This window comes from Herpailurus yagouaroundi, unplaced genomic scaffold, assembly GCF_014898765.1.
Source record: "Herpailurus yagouaroundi ecotype Mexico unplaced genomic scaffold, PumYag 205, whole genome shotgun sequence".
Classification (NCBI taxonomy): Eukaryota; Metazoa; Chordata; class Mammalia; order Carnivora; family Felidae; genus Herpailurus; species Herpailurus yagouaroundi.
This window is the reverse complement of record NW_024412436.1, coordinates 3547503-3574448: the sequence shown is the minus strand read 5'-3', so window position 1 is coordinate 3574448 and position 26946 is coordinate 3547503. Positions and strand designations below refer to the sequence as shown.

The following is a 26946-nucleotide window of genomic DNA, read 5'->3' as shown; positions in this document are numbered from 1 at the left end:
CTGGAAAAAGAGCTATCCAAAAGCAATGAGAGGATAAGAGACTCTTGAGAACTGAGAAAAAACTAAGGGTAGATGGGTGGTGGGGGAGAGGGGAAAGAGGGCGATGGGCAGGGAGGAGGGCACTTGTTGGGATGAGCACTGGGTGATGTATGGAAACCAATCTGACAATAAATTATATTTTTAAAAAAACAAAAGGAATGAGAGGATATACTGTGAATTTTTTTTCTCAAGTCTTCCTTATCACTTAATTTGTGGTACCCTTAGTGACTGACCAGGTATTTCTCAATCTCTAAAGATATGTTCCCACCCAGGAAGCTCTGACTATTTTTATTAGACGTAGTTCTGTGCTGTTGGGCTATCCCTTCTACCATCCACCCGATCCCAGTGCCAACTAAAAAGCAATCACTTTCACCCATCTTCTGTAGTTCTTATGATAAAAGATTTGGGGCAGCAACATGAACCACTTTTCCTTTTGGTCCTCTTTATTGCCTTAGTTTGCAAAAACAGAAGCGCCATGATAGAACTGATCCATTTATGCCTTTATTTTGCACAATAAAAAGCACAGACTGTTGCCAGAGTCCTGGAACCTTATTGCAGTTCTGCCAATTATTATTATCTGATTCTTGAGCAAGTTCCTTTTCTGCCCTTCTTTCTCAGTTACATTTTTTGAATAGCAGATTTGAATAGCAAATACATTCAAATGATTTTGATTACAGTGAAAATGCTCACTCACACACTATATCCCATCAATCCCACGTCTCTGACCTACCTGAATTTTCTAAATATTCACTTGCATTAATTTCATGTGTATAATTCTAGAGCATCTTTATGCAACTATGAGTTGTAAATATAAATACACTTATATTCTCATTCCTTAGCAAACAGGCAGCTATTTTATACTTAGTGCAACACCTTGACTTTGTCTTGTATTTTCCCAGCTTTATTGAGGTGATTTTGACAAACAAAAATTGTATATATTTGAGAAGTACAAAATGATGATTCATATATGTATATATGTGATTACCATAATTAAGGTAATTAACACTTCCATCACCTCACCTAGTTACTATATTCGTTTTTAGGGGTGAGAATACTTAAGGTCTACTGTCTTAACAAATTTCAAGTATACGATACCAACTATGGTCACCATACTGCTTATTAGGTCCACATTTAAGTGAGATCAGGAGATCATACAGTATTTGTCACTTTGTGTTGGGATGTGTCTTAGCAGTATGTTCTGCAGCTTCATCCATGTTGTTTTAAGTGGCAGGCTTTCCTTCTTTTTTAAGGCTGAGTAATAGTTCAGTGTGTGTGTGTGTGTGTGTGTGTGTGTGTGTGTGTGTGTGTGTGTCTGGAATTTTCTTTCCCCATTCATCCATCACCAGACCCTCAGGTTGTTTCCATATCTTGGCAATTGTGAATAATGATGCAATGAACATGGGGCACAGAGATCTCTTTAAGGTATTGCTTTCATTTCCTTTGGGTATATATTCAGCAGTAGGATTGCTGGATCTTGTGGTACTTCTATTTTTGATTTTTGGAGGAGACTTCTTACTATTTTCAATAATGGCTATGCCAAATTACATTCTCACCAACAGTGTACAGAGTTCCATTTTCCTCACATCCTCACCAACTCTTGTCATCTCTTTTTTTGTGGTAGCCATCCTCACAGGTATGAGGTGATAATCTCACTGTGGATATGATTTGCATTTCCCTGATGACTAGTGATGTTGAACATCTTTTCATGTATCGATTTGCCATTTATATGTCTTCTTTGGAAAAATGTCAACTTAGGTCCTTTGCTCATTTCTAAAAGTTTACTTTATTTTTTAAAAGATTTTATTTTTAAGTGATTTCTACACCCAACAAGGCGCTTGAACTCACAACCCTGAGATCAAAAGTCCTACCCTCCACTGACTGAGCCAGCCAGGCACCTACCTTCACCCATTTTAAAATCAGGTTGGGTTTTTGTTTGTTTGTTTGTTTGTTCTGCCATTGAGTTTTTTATATATTTTAGACATATGGCTCACAAATATTTTCTCCCATTCCATAAATTTCTTTTTCATTTTGCTGATTGTTTCCTTTGCTGTAGAGAAGCTTTTTAGTTTGATGTAGGCCCACTTATTTTTGTTTTTGCTGCCTGTGCTTTTTGTGTTATACCAAAAAATAATCATTGTCAAGATCAGTGTCAAAAAGCTTTTCCCTTACCTTTTCTCCTTCCATTTAATTCTTTAGTCCATGTTGAGTTAATTTTGTGTATCCTATAAGCTAAGGGTCCAATTTCATTCTTTTGCATGTGGCTATCCGGTTTTTCCAACATTATTTATTAAAGAGACTATCTTGTCCCCATTGTATATTTTAGTGCCCTTGTCAAAGATTCATTGATTATATATGCTTGTGTTTATTTCTGGCCTCTCTTCTGCTTCATTGGTCTGTACTGTTTGATTAGTATAGCTTTATAATACAATTTGAAATAAAGAGTGTGATGCCTCTAGCTTTTGGTCTTCTAGTACAATATTGTTTTGGTTATTCAGGGTCTTTGTGGTTCCATATAAATTTTAGGATTGTTTTTTTCTATTTTTATGAAAAATGCCTTTGGAATTTTGATAGGGATTGTATGGAATCTGTACACCACTTTGATTAATATGGATATTTTAACAAATTAATTCTTCCTATCCATTAACATAGAACATCTTTCTATTTGATTGTCTCTTCTTCAATTTCTTTCATCAGTATCTTACAGTTTGTGGTGTATAGATCTTTTACCTCCTTGGGTAAATTTATTCCTAAGCATTTTATTATTTTTAATTCTATTGAAATGGGATTATTTTCTTAATGTCTTTTTTGTATATATTGCTGTTAGTTTAATAAATGCAACCTATTTTTATACATTGATTTCACATCATGCAACTTACTGCATACTTTTATTAGTTCTAATAGATTTCTGGTGGAGTCTTAAGAGTTATCATCTGCAAAGAGAGACAGTTTTGCTTTTTCTTTACCAAGTTGGATGTCTTTTATTTCTTTTTCTTGCCTGATTGCTCTGGGTAGGATTTCTAGTAAGATGTTGAATAAACATGGTGAGAGTAGTCACTCTTGTCTAGTTCCTGATCCTATAGAAAAAGCTTTCTTTGAGTATGATGTTAGCTTTGGGTTTATTATGTGGAGGTACATTCCTTCCATAGCTTACTTGTTGAGAGTTTTTATCATGAAAAGATGTTGAATTTTGTCAACTGCTTGGCAAATGGTGCTCGTGTCAAGACAAAGACCAAGTGGGACTGTGGCTGAGTCCAAAATGGGACAAGGCTGTTTCCAAGTTTGTAGATGGGAGCACTGTCAGAAAACCTACCTCCTAAGCATGAGGTGCCTTCTAAAAATATCTCTCCTTGGTCTTGGCTTCCACTGGGAAGATCCTGGAATTTCTCAAATCCTACCTGGATTCCAAAGCTCTCACAGAAGCACTTTTGTTTGTGACAGCTGTCAAATTACTACTGTTATGGAGGGATACGATCGGGGGACCTCCTAATCTGCCATTTTTTCCTCCCTTGACTTCTTAATCTAAAAAATATATCTTGGACAACTTTTATATTAGTATAGAGAGAGTGACTACAACCTCTTTTGAAAACAGAGGCATAGTATTCCATCATACGGACGTGCCATAATTTATGAAACTAATTTCCTATTGGAGGGCATTTTAGGTGGTTTCCAAACTTTTGCTACTACCAACAGTGCAAATATCCAGTACGTACACCATTTCACAGGTGAACAAGTATATCTATATAGTAAGTTCCCAGAGCAAGATTGCTGGGTCAGAGGGCACGATGCATTTACAATTGTGAGCCTATGCATTTGTAACTGTGATGCGTATTCCCAAATCATCCTCTAGAATGGCTGTACCAATGTACTCTTCCACCAACAATGTGCGCTAGTGCTCGTCTCCCACGGCCTTGCCAACAGATTGTATCATCTGCACTTGTGGGTCTGAGAGGCGGAAGACAGTATCTCAGTGAAGTGTAATCTGCAGTTCTCTTACGGTGAGTGAGACGATTTTTCAAGCGTTTGAGAGCTACTTGCGCTTCTGAATTTCTCCCCCTTTCTGACAGCCTTTCTAATCTACAGAATAAAAGCTGTGTCTCACCTGGAGCATTAAAGTAAAACTAACAGAAGATGTTCAACAAGTGATCGCTGCTGTCACTAGCCACTACCGCTGCCGCTGCTGAGTTCCCTTGGTGAGTTTAGAGTAATTCCAGGTTGATTTGTACAAAAAGACCTGAATCCAATACATGTATTCCCTTGAGAGATGTCAGTTCATGACAGTTCATGCCATGCCTTTAGGACTCTGGGACCTTTCTTTACACAGTGGTTAAGACCCCCCAAAACTCACTTGTCCATATTCGCTGGTATTATCGGCGCATAGTCCCAAATGACTTCCTCTGCAGCAATGAAGTATTCCCACCTCTTAATGTGCCGCCTCTGGTCGCGAGTTAGTTTCTTAGGATTCCTGGTTTTCTTTGCACAGCTTGCAATGTCTATATGAGCCTGCATCCCAGCTGAATTAGAATGTAAGGGCAGGGAGAGATTTTGAGAGAAGAAACTGAGGCTGGTCAAAATGTAAATCTTTTAAATAATAACAGTAAAAGTAATGCTCAAGCAACTTCTGAATGTTTTGGTCTATAGTTCTTTTAGCACAGTAGAGAAAGGGGCAAGAATAAAAAGCAAAGAGAGGATGGGTTAGGGAAGAAATCTGGAAAGATTTCCTTTGCTTCTTTTAGAGGAAAAAAAATGTAACTTCCAGATCCTTAAAATCTTACGACTTAGGTCTTGTTGATTTCCCATTTTCCCTGTCATCTGTCCCTTTATTTGTAAAGTGAAGATGATAATAATAGTACATGCTGTATAAAATTGTTGTTAAAAATTAAATAAGTTTGGGGCGCCTGGGTGGCGCAGTCGGTTAAGCGCCCGACTTCAGCCAGGTCACGATCTCACGGTCCGTGAGTTCGAGCCCCGCATCAGGCTCTGGGCTGATGGCTCAGAGCCTGGAGCCTGTTTCCGATTCTGTGTCTCCCTCTCTCTCTGCCCCTCCCCCGTTCATGCTCTGTCTCTCTCTGTCCCAAAAATAAATAAACGTTGAAAATTAAAAAAAAAATTTATAAAAAAATTAAATAAGTTAATATAAAAAGCACTTAACCTTAATAATGTTAGTTTTGTTGTTTTTTATTATTTGGGACTCTATCTTCTAGGGGTATTATGACATTTCATGATTTCAAATATAATTTTGACTGCTCAGTGTGAACAGGAAACAAAACGACCCCATCAAAGGGTCCCTTTCTTACGCGTCTGGCTTTTGTATACATTGTTTTGGTACCAAAATAATTTTCTATAGCGATATCATTTACTTACATTTTAGTCTCTGTTTATATAGACCTTCTTCCCAACAGCTTTTTTAACATTTATTTACTTTTGAGAGACAGAGAGAGACAGAGTACGAGCAGGATAGGGGCAGAGAGAGAGGGAGACACAGAATCCGTAGCAGGCTCCAGGTTCTGAGCTGTCAGCAAAGAACCTGACTCTGGGCTCAAACTCACGAACTGCGAGATCATGACCTGAGCTGAAGTTGGCTGCTTAACCAACTGAGCCACCCAGGCGCCCTTCTTCCCCAACAGTTTTAAAACAACAATGTGTAATAATAGAACAATTAGTTATTTTGTTTACATGATACCACATAACAACCTGGGCTGATTTGTTTCCCCACCCAAATCAACTGATGGTCTTTAAACTCACTGCTCAGCTGGTTTAATTCTATGTTTTTTCCATTAAACACACATCCATTGGGCTCCTCCTTGTCCCAGGCTTTGTGTTCATCTTGTTATAAAAGATAATCTTTTCATGTTAAATCTTCTGCACTTTCTGTAACTTAGTGCTTCTATATAGTGCTTACAGATGTTTTATTTGTTCTGGCACCTAGGTTTTTTTTTTTCTTTAGCTACATACTAAATACCCCCAGGAAGAATATCTCCATGTATGAGTTTATTTCCTTCCTTCTTTTTCCTTTTGAGGAAGTAGAGCCCTCTTTAGTTTTTGCTTCATTTTAAAAAACCTTTGTCAATTTCCCCACTTCCTCCAACTCATGCGTTATATTAAGTCCAAGAGCAGAATAACTAAATTCTGTTCTCAGGACTAAGCATATATGTCTGGGGTGTGGGTGGCTTGAAAGGGCAAAGGAGAATGAGGGAGTTAGTGCCTGGGAAGAAAGGATCCCATGTTCACAAGCAAAACTTTGGAAGAATTTCTTGCCTTGAAAATGAATTGGGAAGAGAGAAGATATGATCCACTTTCCCTTTGGGCCCACAGTCATGTTTGCGGTAGTGGACGTAGAACTGACAAGGGTGATGGCTGAGATCTTATGATGATTCTGCTCCAAGACCTGGCCGTTGAAATGAATGGAGAACAGTTCTGGCCCAGAGCTCATTCCAATCAGATGCCAGCTAATGTGGTCATGGGCACAAACAGTGATATCTGAGAGGGAGAGATGGGGAGTGAAACAGGCAGTCAGCACTTTGTAATAAAAAAAAAAACCACTCATGAGCTATGTACTGAGCACCTGCTATGCATCAGGCATTGTTTCAAGGGGTATAGACACTCCAGTTGTGGTTCCTGCCCCAGCAAAGCAGACATCTGAGTGACGGGCAAGCAAGTGGTCACAACTTAAGTGGTACGTAGAGGTAAGAATAGAGCCCACAGATGAGGAAAGTTAGTTCAGAAACACAAGGATTTCTAAGAGATGAGGCCAGGGAGGGAAAGTAGGTCACCAACCACCCTGGTTCACCTGGGCCTGAGGAGTTTCCCAGAATGCAGGACTTTTAGTGTTAAAACTGGGAAAGCCCTGAGAAAGCCTGGGCAGCTGGTCACTCTAGAATCAATCTGGGCTCAATTGGAGGGAGGCACCAGAGCCTCCAATAAGGCTGAGTTCAGGGGCCTAAACTTCTCAACTGGATAGAGGTCGAAGCTCTGCCTAAGGGAGAGATGTGACGATGCTTTAAGAAATTTTTAATCACTTCTTTAACCACTTGTTGATTGTTTAAGTGACAAGGCAATGAATTCCTCTGTGGGATATAGGCTCTCCTTAATGCAGTAGGCCACTAGGAGCATTTAATGGATGAAGTAATGAAAACTGAGAATAAAAGCTGAGTTTGGCTCCTTCTTTGTGCTCACGGTGACTGGGAACATGCTAATTTTCTCTGTGGGAGATTCTAAGCCTCCTTCCATCCTTGACTTGGGGTTTAAATTTCAGATCCATAATTACCAGATGTGACATTATGGAGCTGAGAATCAGTCCCTTACCTGCAGAGAGACTGAGGGGCTTGTATTTTTTAGGAGACCATTGTAACCAGGCAAGAATTCCTAGTATCATGGATGAGAACAAGAAGCTAGAAGCTGCAAGCAAGAAGCTAGAAGGTAGGAGGCTTTGATGGAAGTATTTATTTACCCCATAAAAAATGCGTATGCTGAATTAAGCATTTGATAACATCTGTATTAGAATTTATCATATATTTAATTTACCATGCTCCAAAAGACAATTGCACAGCATTAACTTTTCTCAGTTTCTACTAATGACCCCCTATCTTGCCTCTCCTAAGCCCAAATACTCTCTCTTTTTTTTACTATAAATTCATAAACTCGATGCCCTGAGCGAATTACTAATTTTTTTTGCATGTAGCTTGCTTTTGTTTGACTTCTATATATTTACACAAATGATTCACTGTTCCGGGACACAGATACAATGTCTCCTTGACCACTCCTCTCTAAGGATTATAGCACTGGAAATGCTACTTTATATGTAAAAAAAGAAAATTTCTCCACACCCCTCTGCACCAGGATAAATGGTTGATCCATTTTTGTAAATAGGCACATTTACAATGACAATGGATTTCCAAGGGCCACACTAAGCTAGAGAAGTGAGCAAGGCTTGAACGCAGACCTCCTAAGATAGAGGGCAATTAACTAAGTTTTGGAACTCTGAATGGAGAAACCAGAGTCATCGGAGTATGTTTGTAACAACAAACTCTGGGAACAACAAACAAACTCTGGGAAGACAGAGTCAAATGAAACAGAATGCAATTTAAAAGCAATATCCAGACCTCCACTCTGGGCAAGTTTGACAAGTTTCGTTTTTAGTAAGCAAAGCCACTTGTGATTTTCAGACACAGAAAATGACCTCTGAGAAGTATGGACTTCTTTAATAAAATAATATTCTCATTTTCCCTTCTTTTTCCTCAGGATCTTTGGTTCCAAGTCATTTCTATTGGAAGGGTGGAAGAAGTCTGGATGGGAATCAGTTTTGTTGTTTTTCTTTCTCTTAATAGTGGCTATGATTTTGCTTTTCCACAAGAACCTCCATACAGATGGAAAGAGAAAACCTCCTACATTGCCATTGACGATTCCTCATCCATCACCTTGTGAAATGCCAGTGGTCGTTTTGTATGTGGGGTCCTTCTCCTAATCTATCAACCTTCACTGTGCGTGTATTCCTTGTATTCTTTCTGCTGACCCTTCCTGCCAGGGATTGACCTTGAATTTCTGTTTTGCAAGGCTTCCTTTGTGGAAGAAGGCATGGTCACCACGCAGCAGGGACCACAGAACTCACTGAAGGAGACTGAGCTAATATCTTGGAGGTCTTCCTGGAGGCACAGGCCAAGGTGACGCCTGCCCAGAACCTTACATATAATAAGGCTGCACACTCTTCCTCCTAGGTAGCTTCCAATTGTTTGTTGTATTTGTTGTAAAAAAAAAAAAAAAAAAGAAAGAAAGAAAGAAAAGGATGTTAGAATCTGGAGAACCACTGAATTCGATTATGTTATCTTTCTGATTAGGAGTTGAAAAACAGCGAATATGAGTATGGTCACCTTCCGTGGGGCTTTAAGGAAAACAGCGGGATCAAAGGTGCTAATGGTGTTGCTGTGGCCGGGTAGCGTGCGGCCCGCGGGTTACCTGGCATTGTCCCGTTCACGTAACCATTGACCGTGTACATTAAAGACGATGACTGGCTCCAGCTCTTGCTTTCATCAAACACAGCAAACATCAGCACATGTTGTTTGTCAAACATCTTCTGAATCCCATCCTCAGTCAGGGTGCCTGTGAAAGAAAAGACACGCTTTTTAAGCATCCTAGACACAAGACTCTCGTGAGGTATTCCTACATAGGAAAAAAATCTAAGGCAAGCAATCATAATAGCTTTAAGAAATTCTTATTTTAAAAAATAGCATCTTTAGCAAGTAATAATGCCTAGAAGCCTATTAAAATTCTGGTGTCCACCTTAAGTATTTTCTTGGATACCTCAGAGCCTTGAGGAATGGGGACTTAATGGCAAATTTGATCTGGCACAGAGAAAAAACATTTGGGACTGTCAAGGCTTCAGGAAAAGCGTTTATTTCCTCCAGTATCAAAAGGCCCATAAATAGGTATTTTAGCTCAGTTGGCCAAGGACGTTTCAAGTTTAATATAGCCATCTTGCCTGGACGTGTAGTGAGACAGCAGGTCAAGATTAATCCATTCTCGGGGCGCCTGGGTGGCGCAGTCAGTTAAGCGTCCGACTTCAGCCAGGTCACGATCTCGTGGTCCGGGAGTTCGAGCCCCGCGTCAGGCTCTGGGCTGATGGCTCAGAGCCTGGAGCCTGTTTCCGATTCTGTGTCTCCCTCTCTCTCTGCCCCTCCCCCGTTCATGCTCTGTCTCTCTCTGTCCCAAAAATAAATAAACGTTGAAAAAAAAATTTTTTTAAATAAAAAAAAAAAAGATTAATCCATTCTCATGTGAGGAGGAAACGCAGCTGAGAGTTAAATAAAAGAAGAGGTTTTTATAAGTTTGAAATATCTTTTGTCAGAGCCATCACGGTGTCTTTGATAGGCAGGCAGTGAAAACATTTGTTTGTGCAGTGAACAAATGAATTAGGAAGGTATGTATATGCGGTATGCCTGTATGTATAGACAGACGCTGAATCAATCATATTATTTCCCACAGTGCAGTTCGCTGTGGTAGTTTGTTGTTTTAATGGAAGATGGGCTGAATCCTTTGGGGGTGTAAAATGAAAATTCATGCTTGCTCCTAAGCCCAGCCGATGAAGTTTTGTTATAAAGTCAACTGAATATGTTTGAAACCTGCCACCCAAAGTGTTCAGCTTGTTTATAAGACAGGAAGCTGGTGTTTTGTGTGTTTGTAAACCAAATACCAACCTAAACCTCAGGTACGTTAGTCTAAGTTCTTTCCAAGTACTCTCAGCAACATATAGGCTGCTTTACACTTTCAAAGAGACTTGGCCTTGAGGTAAGTGTTAGGGTCACACAGGCAGGGCATTGGAACATGCTCTCAGACAGAGGTTTACTTGGGAGAGTCTCCCAGCACTGAGATGAAGGAAGGATTAGGGGAAACACGAAGATTCCAAACCCTCAGATAACCAATGTCACGCAAAGAGCTGGCGTCCCACCCCCTTCTCCCTCTGCCTGATTTACAAAAAGTTACCAAAATTCTCTCGAGCCTCATTCCATGAGAGCACTTCTTATCCTTTCAACATCTTAGTTGTTGCTGATTTTTCCTTACCTTTCTTACAAATAAGGAGAGGTCCAATAAGCCCGGAGTTGAAGTCCTGTACCAAATTTTCATAGGAGTAATAGGTGTGTGTGAGGCACGGAGGGTCATTGTGCGTGGGCCCGCTGTCCTCACTGATATTCCACACATAGGTATATTCCTGGCCTGGAGCTATAGCATCATCCAGCTTTTCCACAGGGAATGTGTGGTCAGAGTAAGATGCACCTGGAGAAGAAAAGTGTGAAAACATCTGGACAGTTTCTGAGGACTACTTTTTCATCTTCAAATATGGGGGAACCTCTGATCTCTACAGAGATGTATATACCTTTCCACAGTGGACCTTCATTAGTTGGAAAGATTCACATATACCCACTTCTGTGTTTACGCAGTTGTAAGAGTTTTGTATCCATAGTGATCTGAGGTGAATAAAAAATGCTACGAGTATATTTTTGTTAAAGTTTAAGAAGTTAATTTTACAGGGTACCTAAATGATTATTACTTAAATAAAATCAGAGAGCTGAATCACCCTTGATTGGTAAATCATCTCAGAATATAAGAATGGGTTCTATTTCTTTAAAAAAAATTTTTTTTAAATGTTTTATTTATTTTTGAGAGAGAGACAGAGCATGAGCAGGGGAGGGGCAGAGAGAGAGAGGGAGACACAGAATCGGAAGCAGGCTCCAGGCTCTGAGCTGTCAGCACAGAGCCCGACGCGGGGCTCAAACTCATGGACCATGAGATCATGACCTGAGCCGAAGTTGGACATTTAACCGACTGAGCCACCCAGGTGCCCCAAGAGAATGAGTTCTATTTCTATTTTCTCTGTGGTGCTTGACAAGACATCTTCCATTTAACTTCCTATTAGCATGGGATGGGAGTATACCCAGAGCTGTTTCCATATTGTTTTGTGTTCTGTATTTCGTATCTTCTTCCCAACCTCTGCCACCCTCAGCCCTGTCTGATCGCTGTATCACGCTTCCACCAACTGATCAGTCTCACTTTCCCCAGAGCCTCCGAGTCCAGCTCCTCTGTGCAGTCTAGCTGCCCTTGCGAGTATGAAATGTGTCTACCTTCTGAAGTTCAGATGTTTTACTCCCGTCTTTTGTGTACCTGAAGACCGACTGCTAACATACGTACTTGGCTTATGTACGTACTTGGCTTTCCGGACTGGTGGGGGATGTAGAAATGGGTCTTCCTTATTGAAGAGAGGGAGCTAGGATTCTGAAGATGAAAACAGGGGCAAAGGCTTGGGCAGGTCATTCAACAACAAAAGGAAGATGTGGCCAGAGATGAAGCAAAGGAGGTCAGGAAGGGTAGAGGTCAGTATCGTAGAGAGCCAAGTGCCTGAGGTGTGCCGCGTTCAATTAGGTGAAAGTTTCACTATCACTATCTGGTGCCAGAATTTCTCGTGTTCAGTGCAGCAGCTTGACAAATTTGAGGCGGAAGGGAGATCATCAGAGTGTAGACATTGGCAGACAATTAGGATCAGGAAAAAGGACTAAGACATTTTACGTGATGGGGTAAAGGGCCAGTGCAAACTATTCTTACGGAAGTGACTGTGCTTTTTTAAAACAAAGGATTGATTTCTTCCCTTCCATTCTCTTTCCTTGTTCCTTTTCATCTCTTTATTCCTCCTTCTCTCCCTTCCTTTCTCTTTTTCTGCCTTTTATCATCTTTATTGAAGTATAAATTGCATACAATCAAATACACCAATTTTAAGTAGAACATTTGCTGAATTTTGACAAATGTATATAGTTGTAGAGCTACCTCCACAATCAAGGTACAGAATAGTTCTATCTCAAGGAGGTTCCTTGTGCCATTTCCAGTCAGCACCTTCCCTTACCCTCTGGGCCCAGCAGCTACTGCTCTGCTTTCTGTCATTATAGTTTTCTTTCCCATAAGGACATACAAATGGAAAAATACATTATACACCCCCTTGTGTTTGTTAGTGTTAGTATGGTAGATCTTTTTCCATCTGTTACTTTGTCCTGTCTTTGTCTTTAAAGTGGATTTCTTAAATTCAGCACATAGTAGGGTGTTTCTTTTTACCCAGCCTTACAATTTGTCTTAGTTGTAGTGTTCTGCCCATTTGCTTATAATGTAATTATTGATATGGTTGAGTGGAAGTCTATGATCTTGCTCTTGTTTTCTATTTATCCATCATGTCTTTATTCCTTATCTTTCTTGCTTTCTTTTGGCTTGAGTATTTTCTTATAGTTTATTTTTATCTCCACTTATTTTATTAACTTCGCTGTTTTCTTAGTGGTGCCCTTCAGTTTACAAGATACAACTTTAACACTGCAGTCTACCATCAGAAAATATGGTATCGTTTCACTTATAAGAAATTTGCAATATAGGGAGGGGCCAAGATGGCGGAACAGCATGGAAGTTTTTGTGCGCCTCTCATCCAGGAAATACAGCCAGATCAACAGTAAACCAACCTGCACACCTAGAAAACGGATTTGAGGATTAACACAACAATCTGCACAACCTGAACCACAGAACTCTGCAGGTACATGGCACAGAGAGGGGAACTGGGGGAGAGAGAAGCCAGAGAGGGTAGGAGGCTGTTTTTGCTTGTGGAGAGAGGATGGAGACGGGGGGGAGGGTCGGGGGGGGCGGGGGGGGGGGGGGGGGAGGCCCCCCCCCCCCCCCCCCCCCCCCCCCAGAAAGCAGCTGGAGAGAAAAGGAAGAGTACGCAAAGGACTGAACAAAAAAAGGGAGAGAGGGTTTAAATTCTATTAAGACTCTACAAACAGGAGGAGCACAAAGTCTGAAACTCTGTAGCTCGATACCTGGTGGTGCTCTGGTGGGTAGGGCAAATCCCTGGGAGCAGAGAGTGAGGTCCAAGGGGTCCTCAGGCCACATGGGAGAGAGGCGGTTCCCCTGCAGGAAGGATACCTGGTAGAGGCTATGTGGCCAACCCACAGGCAAAGGTCCCAGCGGACCCCAGAGAACAACCACATTCGCTGGTGCTAGAACAAGGTTGTTAAAGGTGAAGCCTGGTGCCAGATGTGTGTTGTGATTTTCCATAATCCTTGAAAAGCTGCTGCTACACAATCACATGAACTTTTTCTGGGGGGAGGGAGGCTGGCACTGAGCTGCAGTCTCTGGGCATCAGCAGCAACACGGTCCCATGAACGTTCCTGGAGGCAGGCAGCCACCAGGCCATTGCTCAATGAGACCCTCCCCTAGAAGGTCTGAGCAGGTCAAAGTCACGGTCCCACAGAAGTGAGGGGTTGGGAAACAGCACCACATCTGAGATAAAACTCAGGAGGGAGGTGCTGCCTGGCAGGCTGATGGCTTGGTCATGAACAGTGTAAAAGCTGGGAGTGGACAGAAGCCTGAGACAAAGGAGGGGTGCTTGATTGCCGGTAAGGGAGAGCACAGACTAGGTAGCTGGGTGACGCCATTTTCACCCCTCCCACACATGCACATACCTGCCTACGTGAGCCACAACAATCCACCCCAGAAAGCTAATCAGCGTCATCTAGTGGAGAACAGAGTCATTACACTAAGCCCCACCCAACTGGGCCAACCGTGCTCTTGAGGACCTCTCTGCCTGCCTAGTTTACAGACTATAAAGTACTTGATAGTTTGACTTCCAGGGGAAACCGATGTAATTTCAATCATACTTCAGTCTGTTCGCTGATCCATCTATTCAATTTTTTTTTCTTATTCTTGAATAAAGAGAAGATATTTATTTTTATTTTCCATATTTATTAAAAAGATTTTTCCTTAATTTTTCTACTATATTTTTTACCTTTTTGTAAATTTTTTAAATTCTATTTTATTTCTATCATTTCATTTTATTCTATTTCACTGTATTCATTTTTTTCAAAATTTCAAACGTTTTCTTCTTTTTTTCCTTTTTTTTCTTCACCTTTTTTCTCTAATCTACCAAGCTCCTTTCAACAACCAGACCAAAACACACCTAGGATCTAGCATTCTTTATTTGATTTTTTTGTGTTGTTTTTAATTAAATTTGTTTTACTTTGTTAATTCCTTTTCTTCCTTCAAAATGATGAAACAAAGGAATTCACACCAAAAGAAAGAACAGGAAGAAATGACAGCCAGGGACTTAATCAACACAGATACAAACAAGATGTCTGAATCAGAATTTAGAATCACGATAATAAGAATACTAGCTGGGGTTGAAAATAAATTAGAATCCCTTTCTGCAGAGATAAAAGAAGTAAAAGCAAGTCAGGATGAAATAAAAAAAATGCTATAACTGAGCTGCAATCTCAAACAGAGGCTACGGTGGCAAAAATGGTTGAAGCAGAGCAGTGAATCAGCGATACAGAGGACAAACTTATGGAGAACAATGAAGCAGAAAAAAAGAGGGAGACTAAGGCAAAAGAGCACAATTTAAGAATTAGAGAAATCAGTGACTCATTAAAAAGGAACAACATCAGAATCATAGGGGTCCCAGAAGATGAAGAGAGACAAAAAGGGGTAGAAATTTTATGTGAGCAAATCATAGCGGAAAACTCTCCTAACTGGGGAAAGACACAGACATCAAAATCTAAGAAGCAAAGAGGACTCCCATTAGATTCAACAAAAACCGACCATCGACAAGGCACATCATAGTCAAATTCACAAAATACTTAAGCAAAGAAAGAATCATGAAAGCAGTAAGGGAATAAAAGTCCTTAACCTATAAGGGAACACAGATGAGGTTTGCAGAAGATCAATCCACAGAAACCTGGCAGGCCAGAAAGGAGTAGCAGGATATATTCAATGCGCTGAGTCAGAAAAATATGCAGCCAAGAATTCATTATCCAGCAAGGCTGTCATTCAAGTGAGGAGAGATAAAAAGTTTCCCAGACAAAAAAAATTTTAAAAAGTTCATGACCACTAAACCAGCCCTGCAAGAAATTTTGAGGGGAAATCTCTGAAGGGAGAAAAGACAACAAAAACAAAAACAAAAACAAAAACAAAAAAAAAGCAGCAAAGACTAGAAAGGACCAGAGAATATCACCAGAACTCCAACTCTATAGGCAACATAATGACAATACATTCATATCTCACTCTAAACGTCAAAGGACTAAATGCTCCAATAAAAGGACATAGGGTAACATAATGGATAAGAAAACAAGACCCATCTATATGCTGTTACAAGAGACCCACTTTAGACCTCAAGACACCTTCAGATTGAAAGTAAGGGGATGGAGAACCATCTATCATGCTAATGGTCACCAAAAGAAAGAGTAGTTATATCAGACAATCTAGACGTTAAAATAAAGACTGTAACAAGAGATGAAGAAGGGCATTATATCATAATTAAGGGGTCTATCCACCAACAAGACCTAACAACTGTAAATGTTTATGCTCCAAATGTGAGAGCACCCAAATATATAAATCAATTAATCACAAACTCATTGATAATAATACCATAACAGTAGGGGACTTCAACACCCCACTCACAGCAATGGACAGATCATCTAATCAGAAAATCAACAAGGAAACAATGGCTTTGAATGACACACTGGACCGGATGGACTTAACAGATACATTCAGAACATTTCATCCTAAAGCAGTGAAATACACATTCTTCTCCAGTGCACCTACAACGTTCTCCAGAATAGATCACATACTGGGATACAGATCAGCCCTCAACAAGTACAAAAAGATCAAGATCATACCCTGCATATTTTCAGAGCACAACACTATGAAACTTGAAATCAGCCACAAGAAAAAATGTGGAAAGATAACAAATACTTGGAGACCAAAGACCATCCTACTCAAGAATAAATGGGCTCACCAAGAAGTTAAAGAGGAAATTAAAAAGTACAAGGAAGCCAATGAAAATGATAACACCACAGCCCCAAACCTCTGGGACACAGTAAAGGTGGTCATAAGAGGAAGTATATAGCAATCCAGGCCTTCCTAAAGAAGGAAGAAAGGTCTCAGATACACAATGTAACCTTACACCTTAAAGGGCAGGAAAAAGAACAGCAAATAAACCCAAAACCAGCAGAAGACAGGAAATAATAAAGAATAGAGCAGAAATCAATGCTATTGAAAGAAAGAAAGAAACAAAAAAACCCCAGTAGAACAGATCGATGAAACTAGTAGCTGGTTCTTTGAAAAAATTAACATTGATAAACCACTAGCCAGTTTGATTTAAAAAAAAAAAAAGGAAAAGACCCAAATAAGTAAAATCAAGAACGAAAGAGGAGAGATCACAACCAACACTGCAGAAATAAAAACAATAATAACAGAATATTATGAGCAATTATACGCCAATAAAATGGGAAATCTGGAAGAAATGAAAAAATTCCTAGAAACATATACACTACCAAAACTGAAACGGGAAGAAATAGAAAATTTGAACAGACCCATAACCAGTAAAGAAATCGAATTAGTAATCAAAAGTCTCCCAAAAAACATCTGGCCAGTGCCGGATGGCTTTCCAGGGGAATTCTACCAAACATTTAAAGAAGAGGTAACACCTATTCTCTTGAAGCTGTTCCAAAAAATAGAAATGGAAGGAAAACTTCCAAACTCCTTCTATGAAGCCAGCATTACCTTGATTCCAAAACCAGACAAAGACCCCACTAAAAAGGAGAACTATAGACTAATTTCCCTGATGAACATAGATGCAATTATCCTCAACAAGATATTAGCCAACCGGATCCAAAAATACATTAAAAAAATTGTTCACCACGACCAAGTGGGATTATACCTGGGACGCAGGGCTGGTTCAATATCCGCAAAACAATCAATGTGATACATCACATCAATAAAAGAAAGGACAAGAACTACACGATCCTCTCAATAGATGCAGAGAAAGCATTTGACAAAATACAGCATCCTTCCTTGATAAAAACCCTCAAGAAAGTAGGGACAGAAGGATCATAAAAGCCATATATGAAAGACCCAACGCTAATATCATCCTCAATGGGGAAAACCTGAGAGCTTTTCCCCTAAGGTCAGGAAAAAGACAGGGATGTCCACCCTCACCACTGTTATTCAACACAGTATTGGGAGTCTTGGCCTCACCAATCAGACAACACAAAGGAATAAAAGGCATCCAAGTTATCCAGGAGGAGGTCAAACTTTCACTCTTCACAGATGACACAATACTCTATATGGAAAACCGAAAAGATTCCACCAAAAAACTGCTAGAACTGATCCATGAATTCAGCAAAGTCGCAGGATAGAAAATTACTGCACAGAAATCGGTTGCATTCCTATACACCAATAATGAAGTAACAGAAAGAGAAATCAAGGAATTGATCCCATTTACATTTGCAACACAAACTATAAAATACCTAGGAATAAATCTAACCAAAGAGGTGAAAAATCTATACGCTGAAAACTATATAAAGCTTATCAAAGAAATGGAAGAAGACACAAAAACATGGAAAAATATTCCATGCTCCTGGATAGGAAGAACAAATATTGTTAAAATGTCAACACTACCCAAAGCAATCTACATATTCAATGCAATACCTCTCAAAATAACACCAGCATTCTTCACAGAGCTAGAACAAATAATCCAAAAATTTGTATGGAACCAGAAAATACCCCGAATAGCCAAAGCAATGTTGAAAAAGAAAACCATACGCTGGAGGCATCACAATCCCAGACTTACAGCTGTATTACAAAGCTGTAATCATCAAGACAGTATGGTACTGGCACAAGAACAGACACTCAGATCAATGGAATAGAATAGAGAACACAGAAATGGACCCACAAATGTATGGCCAACTAATCTTGGGCAAAGCAGGAAAGAATATCCAGTGCAATAAAGACAGTCTCTTCAGCAAGTGGTGCTGGGAAAACTTGACAGCAACATGCAGAAAAATTATTCTGGACCACTTTCTTACACCATACACAAAAATAAACTCAAAATGGATGAAAGACCTAAACATAAGGCAGGAAGTCATCAAATCCTCGAGTAGAAAGCAGGCAAAAATCTCTTTGACCTTGGCCACAGCAACTTCCTACTCAACACATCTCTGGAGGCAAGGGAAACAAAAACAAAAATGAACTATTGAGACGTCATCAAAATAAAAAGCTTCTGCACAGCAAAGGGAACAATCAGCAAGACTAAAAGGCAACCAACAGAATGGGAGAAGATATTTGCAAATGACATATCAGATAAAGGGTTAGTATCAAAGCTATAAAGAACTCAACACCCAAAAAACAAATAATCCAGTGAAGAAATGGGCAAAAGACATGAATAGACACTTCTCCAAAGAAGATATCCAGATGGCCAACCAACACATGAAAAAATGCTCAACATCACTCATCATCAGGGAAATACAAATCAAAACTTCAGGAGATACCACCTCACACCTGTCAGAACGGCTAACATTAACAACTCAGGCAACAACAGATGTTGGCAAGGATGTGGAGAAAGAGGAACCCTTTTGCACTGCTGGTGGGAATGCAAACTGGTGCAGCCACTCTGGAAAACAGTATGGAGGTTCCTCAAAAAATTAAAAATAGAACCACCCTACAACCCATCAATTGCACTACTAGGTATTTATCCAAGGGATACAGGTGTGCTGTTTCAAAGGGGCACATGCACCCCAATGTGTAGAGCAGCACTATCAACAATAGCCAAAGTATGGAAAGAGCCCAAATGTCCATCGATGGATGAATGGATAAAGAAGATGTGGTATGTATGTATGTATGTGTGTGTGTGTGTATGTATATGTGTGTGTGTGTGTGTGTGTATATATATACACATACATATATATATACACACACACACACATATATATATATATATATATATATATATATATATATAACGGAGTATTACTTGGCAATCAAAAAGAACAAAATCTTGCCATTTGCAACTACATGGATGGAACTAGAGGGTATTATGCTAAGCGAAATTAGTCAGAGAAAGACACATATCATATGACTTCACTCATATGAGGACTTTAAGATACAAAACAGATGAACACAAGGGAAGGGAAACAAAAATAATATAAAAACAAGGAGGGGCACAAAACATTACTTTTAAATATGGAAAACAAATAGGGTTACTGGAGGGGTTGTAGGAGGGGGTTGGGCTAAATGGGTAAGGGGCATTAAGGAGGAATCTACTCCTGAAATCATTGTTGCACTATATGCTACCTAACTTGGATGTAAATTAAAAAATAAATGAATTAAAAAATATAAATAAAATTAATGCTTTTGTTTAAAAAAAGTAATTTGCAACAGTATATTTTCATTTCCTCCCTCCCAGCCTCTGTGCTATTTTGTATTGTACATAAATTTTACTTCTGCATTTATAATATACCCCACAATAAATTGTTATTATTTTTGCTTTAAAGTTTAGGTAATTGATGATCTTTTCAAGAGATTTAAGATGGGGAAGAATTTTCTCTATATTTACCCATTTCTGGAGATTTTATTGCTTCTTGTGGATCCAAATATCCTTTTAACATGATTTTTTTTCTGATTAAAAGACTTTCTTTACCATGTTTTTCTGGTCTGCTAGTGAGAAATTATTTCTTCTTTCCGTGCCTAAGACAGTCTTTATTTTGTTTGTTTTAAAAGAGTATTTTTGCTTGGTATGGAATACTAAGTGGGCAAATGGCCCTCTCCTACCCCACACCAGTACTTTAAAGAGATCTCTAATTGTCTTCCGGCTTGCATTGTTTCTAATGATGTCTACTGTCATTTTTGTTTCTGGGGTTTTGTTTTTTTCAGTGCTTGTAACATTTTCTCTCATTCTTTTTCAAAGCTAGTCAAATTTATTAGTGGGGGGTTGTATACCAACTTCAGTGACACTAATGTTAATAAGCTTGATAACCCACTACCATTGGACCAACCAACATTTTCTGTTTATCACAGGTCTTTAGCAACTTGATTATGATGTGCTTTGGAGTGGTTTTCTTCATGTTTCTTCTTCTTGGTTTTGTCAGGCCTTTGTAAGCTTATAGTTTCATTACATATGGGAATTTTTTATCCATTATTTCTTTAAATATTTCTTCTGTTTCTCCCCATTCTAGGATTCCAATTACATATATGTGATGTCTCTTGATATTGTCCCATAGCTTAGTGATGCTCTGTTCATTTTGCTCAGTCTTTTCTGTCTTCATGATTCATTTGGATAGTTTTTATTTCTATATATAATATTTTCTAATATTTTCTTCTACAGTGCTGTTAATCTCAGTGTACTTCCCATTTCGGCTCTTGTATTCGTCTGTAAAGTTTCCACTTACGTGTTTTTATATCTTCTGTCACTCTTCTCATCATGCTCTGGAGCATATGGAGAATATTTATAATAGCCTGTCTTAATGTCTTTGCCTGCAAGTTCTATTATTTCTTTCTCTCTGGATCTGTTTCTTTTGATTAAGTATTTTTTGGTTATGGGTCGTATTTTTCCTGCTTCTTTTAATGCTTGTTAGTTTTTATTAACCTTGTGAGTTTTACATGTTGGTTGCTGGATCTTATTGCATTCCTGTAACTAATATTGAGTTTTATGCTTGTCACCTCCAGAGCAGTCTGCAGCCTAGACTAATGTTATCCAACTCCTGTGCCTTCTGATCATTCTACTCTCCCCAGTGCCCATTAATTAGGCGGTCTTCCCACTTTTGATGATGGGGACATAAACTATGTTTATGTGTGTGGTCCAGGGAGTGTTCTGGCTGTTTCTGTCTGGTGGTATTTTCCTTACCTTCAATACTTTCCTCACATGCATGTGCAGATCAGTATTTAGTTGAAGACTTGACAGGACCGCTGTGTAGATTCTCAAGAACTCTCTTTGTGTCTATACCATCCTCTTCAGGATTCTGCCCTATAAATCACAAGTTCCAGCCACTTTGGCCTACCGAAAGTCTCCGTTTCCTTAACTCCAAGAGACTGTTGAGCTCACCATGAGACCATTCATCCTCTTTGTGCTATGCCCTGGAAACTCACTCAAGGCAGGGAGCTTGAATACTCCTAGGGCCCACTTCATTTGTTATTCTTCTCTCATGGAGGATTCTCTTGTGTTGTCTGTTGTTCGATGTCTGAAAACTGCTGTTTCATACATTTTGTCTGCCTGTCTAGTTGCTAAACAAAAGGGTAAATCTGATAGCTCTTTTCCAAAAGCCCAGGTGTGAGATGTTAAATTTCTACATAGAATATTTTACATTGCAGCCATGTCGGCTACCCTTGTTTAACTGCCCATCATCAGGAAAATCTATTCTACTCACAAACACTCATGTGAGCTTGCAAGGCATCGGCATATTTTGGGGCTCCCCAGATGGGAGTGGGAAATAGGCACATGCATCCATCATCAGTGAGGCATCCAGGCACAGCAGCAACATGCATTACTGTACAACATAAGGTTCTGAGCATAGAAGCCATAATGTAGAAGAGTTGAGTAGGTGTATCCAGATTTACTTACGTATCTCCATAGGGCAGAGCATCATCTTTATATGCATGGGAGAGAAAAGAACCAAACGAGATAATATTATAGTCATGATATCAGTCTTACAGATGGGAAACAAAGATGGATTTTAACGCTCTCAGAAGCTGACAGTTTAATGCTGGGGATTCAGCTGGTGGTACACGGAAGAGAAAACCAGTCACAGCTGGACCTCAAAGTCTTCACCAAAGACAGGAAACCGAATCAAGTTACTGTTCACGCAACACAAATCCAACTGTGTTCACTCATTCTGGAAAACTTCTAAGTGTTGTCTTACTCATAGGGAAAAGTCCAAGTGTGTTACCATGGCAGCTGAAGTCATCCGTGAGTTTTCCCAGTCTACCTATCCAGGGTAATCTCCCTCCATACCTCTAAGCTGTGTGCATTTTGTACTCCCACAGCAACCTACTGCCTCCAAAATATATCCCAGGTTTGCACTCTTCTCTGTATCTTTACTGCCATCACCCCAGGCTAAAGCTATCGACTCCAGAATTAGCCTATTAACTGGGATTCTGGCATAAGAGTACCCTCCCAATCCATTTCCCAACCTGTATCCAGAATGATCCCTCAAAACTCCAGATCTTACTTTGCCATGTTCTTGCTTGAAATCCCGATAATAGCTTCTACTTTCACAAAATTCTTAACATGGAACGCAAGTCCCTATATGACCTACCCCTACTTCTCTCTCCCATTCTCATCGTGTGTGACTTTTCCCCTTGCTTACTACATATCACTCTCTTGGGCCGCCTTTTAGTTCCCCAGACAAGCCTTTCCACCCTACCTCAGGGTCTTTGCAGATACTACTCCCTCTGCCAAGAGTGTTCTTCTCTTTCTTCCTTTTGACAAATGCGTGCTCATCCTTTATATGTAAGCTTACTCCTGATCTCTAATTGTGTTACAGATTTTTTCTTTTACGTCACTCATTATAATTTATAATTAAATGTGTGTGGCATTGCATGATTAATTTCATTTTCTCCGACTAGATAACAACTAGTTGTATCGTGCATATTCGGTCACCAGAATGTAAGCAACTCAAAGGCAGCTGCTGGATTGTATTTGTGTTAGCACGTCTGGTGCCTTTCACAGTGCCTGGCGTGGAGAAGGTGCTCACTGAGTGTTTATGGAACTCTTAAGATATAAGGTCCTGTGGGCTAGAACCAAAGCTAGCGAGTCTTAGCTCACAGGTGTTTTGTTAGGATTGCATGGCATTAAAACAAATTAAATGCCAACATTAACACTATGTAGATATCATATAAGAATCTGGATTGCTCTCTTCTCTTAAACAACAGCAACAACTAAAGCATGGACATTTCACGACAGTGAACCAAATTCCTGTATCCAGGAATTTGCCTGACCTGATACCTGGTTACCCCCTTTAGATAGGGCAGTGGCTCTGTGATCCCCAGTCCCTAAAGGACACATTTTTTTTTTTTCATTGAATTAGCCTCCTGACTTCTACAGGCATCTGAATTGTGACCCTCGTGCTAGTGAAAAGCTTAACGTGGCATTCTGTTGTATCTTTTCTTCTCCTCAAAGATAGTTTGACGCCGATAAGCAATATTTACTCTAGGCTGAACTTTCACTCTGATGATAAAAAGGATCTGAATATTAAAATTATTAGGAGTTGAGAAATGTTAAAAGCTTGAATAATTTCCTGAGAGTAGTACTATTATTTCAGTCTAAATCAAAAAGAAAAAAAAAAAGAGTTTATGAGAAGTCTCTGCTAATAAACAGGAAGTATTATCTCTGGAAAGTTACAAAATAGCTTTGGTAGAAAAGAACAAACAGGTCTGATAAGGAGAGTTGCCCTCTCAGATCAAACCTTGTCTATTGACTGGAACTGGCATGGCAAGTTAGTGACTAGAACTATTGGGAATCAAGCCTGAGGGCCCTTATTCAATGCTTCATGCCTCTTGGCCTCAGAAGAAGCCAATTTATGTTTCTGGACATGATGCTTCCACTGTTCCAGCTGTTAAAACATCACAGGAAATTCCTATAGTAGAAAGTGGCATTCTTTCCATTGCCTTCATAAGCTCTCAAGAGGACAAATGTGATATTCTTTGTAGGGTGAGAGATAACTATTAAAGTTCTTCATCTCTCTCTCTCTCTCTCTCTTTCTGGATAAATGCATGCTCAACCTTCAGACATCAGCCTAAATGTCAGTTTACTCATTCTCTGATCTCTGATATATATATATATATATATATATATATATATATATATATACACACACACACACACACATACATATACACATATACATACGTATACACATATACATACATATACATATATATATCATATGAAGTGTATATGATATATAAATGGAATATATATATTTATATTTCTAAAAGTATTCATAAATACATATAATATTCATCATAATTTTTAATTAAGTATTTGTGAGATTATATAATTGATGATAGATTGTGAAAGAAAGTATGTGAGTTTTGAGGCCAGAATTGAAATTTCTTGACTGTATCACTTGTTGACTGGGTGACTTTGGGAGTTTCTTGACCTGCCTTTGGGCCTCACGTTTCCCATTCGTAAAATATAATCCTTTCTCTAGTAATAATATTATCATCTTTGGTGGGTTATGAGAACTAAAAACTGTATGTAAAATGCCTGCCGCCTAACCAATGCTACAGCACTACACTTCACGATGTTGGCTTTTTCGTTCTCAGCCACGTTGCAATGGATACAGCCTCTTTCCTTTGTGTCTTACCTCCGATTAGCTGTATCTTAAGTGTTCACCTTAACACATGTGAGAAAGATTAGAGGTGGTGACATATCTACTCTAAAGTGGTAAAAACTGGTAATAAGACTGGGCTGTTGATCACAATCACCAGCAAAATTAGTAAATTTCAGAGCACGGGGGAGGCTCTGTGCTAGGTTCCTGGACACAAATATAAAGAGGTAAGACCCTGAAGTCTACCCACAGCCCAGTAGGGTACATGCTGATGTCTCAGCTGTGGTGGGTTTCACCTCTAGATTTCTTCTAGGGCCACTTCAGTGGAGAAGCCACAGTGTTCACATTGTGCATCTGTAATTACAATCAAGCAATATAAATATCTAAGAATCACCTAAAAGGCTTTAACACATACTAGATATGGCAATGAGACTGATTCTCTAATGATATCAAATTTATTTTTAAATGGTCACGGTTTCGTATCCTGCTTTATTTTAACCGATGATTTTTAAGTGTCTGTCTAGTGACCAAAGCAAATCATTGAGAACTTCATATTCGTGTGAAAGGAATAGGAATATGAAGTTACATGTAAGACACATTTCAAATAATTGAATGAATGGCTTTAATTAAGTTTGCTATACTACTTAAAAGGTGAATTATGGGGGCGCCTAGGTGGCGCAGTCGGTTAAGCGTCCGACTTCAGCCAGGTCATGATCTCGCGGTCCGTGAGTTCGAGCCCCGCGTCGGGCTCTGGGCTGATGGCTCAGAGCCTGGAGCCTGTTTCCGATTCTGTGTCTCCCTCTCTCTCTGCCCCTCCCCCGTTCATGCTCTGTCTCTCTCTGTCCCAAAAATAAATTAAAAAAACGTTGAAAAAAAATTAAAAAAAAAAAAGGTGAATTATGAGCATCTTAAAATAAATAGTGAACAAAGTTGTACATGGGCATAGCTTCTCCAATTACACTGAGGACTGAGATAATGAGATAATTGGGGCATGATTTTATTGTGGTTTTTGTTCTTTTCACTTCCAAGTATTTTATTTTACCTTTAGCCTAAAATAAACCAGGCATGGTGTATCTTTGATTTCACAACCTACCTAATATGAGGTATGAAGTAATAACAGCTACTTAAAGGAAACATTTATGAAATGCATTTTTTGATGAATCTGATTTTGACTTTGTCATCAAAATAAAAGCCTAATCTCTTAACAGAAGAGGGGAGAAATGGACAGGAAGGACTATTGTGCTAGAGCACAAAAAGTCCTTCTTCAGCTTCTTGCGAGAATAAATTCTTTACACAAGGGTAGCCCTTTGTTTTATATTTACTTAAGTCTGTTCACTGCCAGCTCAGTTCATAGTCAGTATTGCAATTTGTTTACTCTTGTCACGATGAACCAATTATTTGCCAAAGGCCCTTGGTTTTTTTTTTTTTTTTTTTTTTTTAATGTAAAATGCTGCCTACAAGCTTTGGGAAAGTGAAGATCCGAGAAGACCTGTTTTGGTCACCCAATAGGGTGCTCATTCTTGAGATCCTCCCTTGTTACTTATTTATTTTTAGAACAGCTCTTTTCCTCTCCATTTAATAAACTTAGCAAATGCTTCAGTGTGTATCTGAACACTCAGAATCTTCTTTTTTTGAAAAATTTTTTCATGTTTATTTATTTAAGAGAGAGACAGAAACAGAGCACCAGCAGGGGAGGGGCAGAGAGAGAGGGAGACACAGAAACTGAAGCAGGCTCCAGGCTCCGAGCTGTCAGCACAGAGCCCCACGTGGGGCCTGAACCCATGGACGGCAAGATCATGACCTGAGCTGAAGTCAGAAACTTAACCAACTGAGCCAGTCAGGTACCCCGTAGAACCTTCTTTAGAAGCTATAATTTAGGTAATGGGCAAATTAGAATGCTGAAGTTCTTTAAGGAACCTGGTTCCACAGCACAGGATGTGTCTTTTGAAGGGGAGTCCACATTTCTGAGACTTATGAGAATTGTTGTATCAGCCATTACAGTTGTTCGGGTATTTACCATATACCCAAAGAAGGATCTGTATAAGGCCAAAATACTCAGATGAAAAGGGAAAAATATCATTGCCTACATTATGTCAAGTATTGGAATGTTTTGGAAAAACCCTAAGACTAAGTTTTCATATGGAGAATTTGGCAACACTAGATGCAAACCTCTGGTGGAAAATGCCTGCCTGCCTGCCTTCCTTCCTTCCTTCCTTCCTTCCTTCCCTTTCCTTCCTTCCTTCCTTCCTTCCTTCCTTCCTTCCTTCCTTCCTTCCTTCCTTCCTTCCTTCCT

The 26946-nt window shown here is 39.5% G+C and overlaps 1 protein-coding gene across 2 annotated transcripts in view; it reads right to left on the bottom strand.

The window, feature by feature from the left end:
• The window catches only part of F5 (coagulation factor V), a 75690-nt gene that overhangs the window by 33679 nt on the left and 15065 nt on the right, over positions 1 to 26946 (bottom strand). For both annotated transcript variants that reach the window (XM_040451722.1, XM_040451724.1), the window contains exons 4-7: positions 10591 to 10803; positions 8989 to 9132; positions 6295 to 6516; positions 4385 to 4550 (exon numbers count right to left, since the gene is read on the bottom strand). In XM_040451722.1, coding sequence (XP_040307656.1) covers positions 4385 to 4550; positions 6295 to 6516; positions 8989 to 9132; positions 10591 to 10803 — 745 coding nt within the window. The remainder of the gene's footprint in view (positions 1 to 4384; positions 4551 to 6294; positions 6517 to 8988; positions 9133 to 10590; positions 10804 to 26946) is intronic.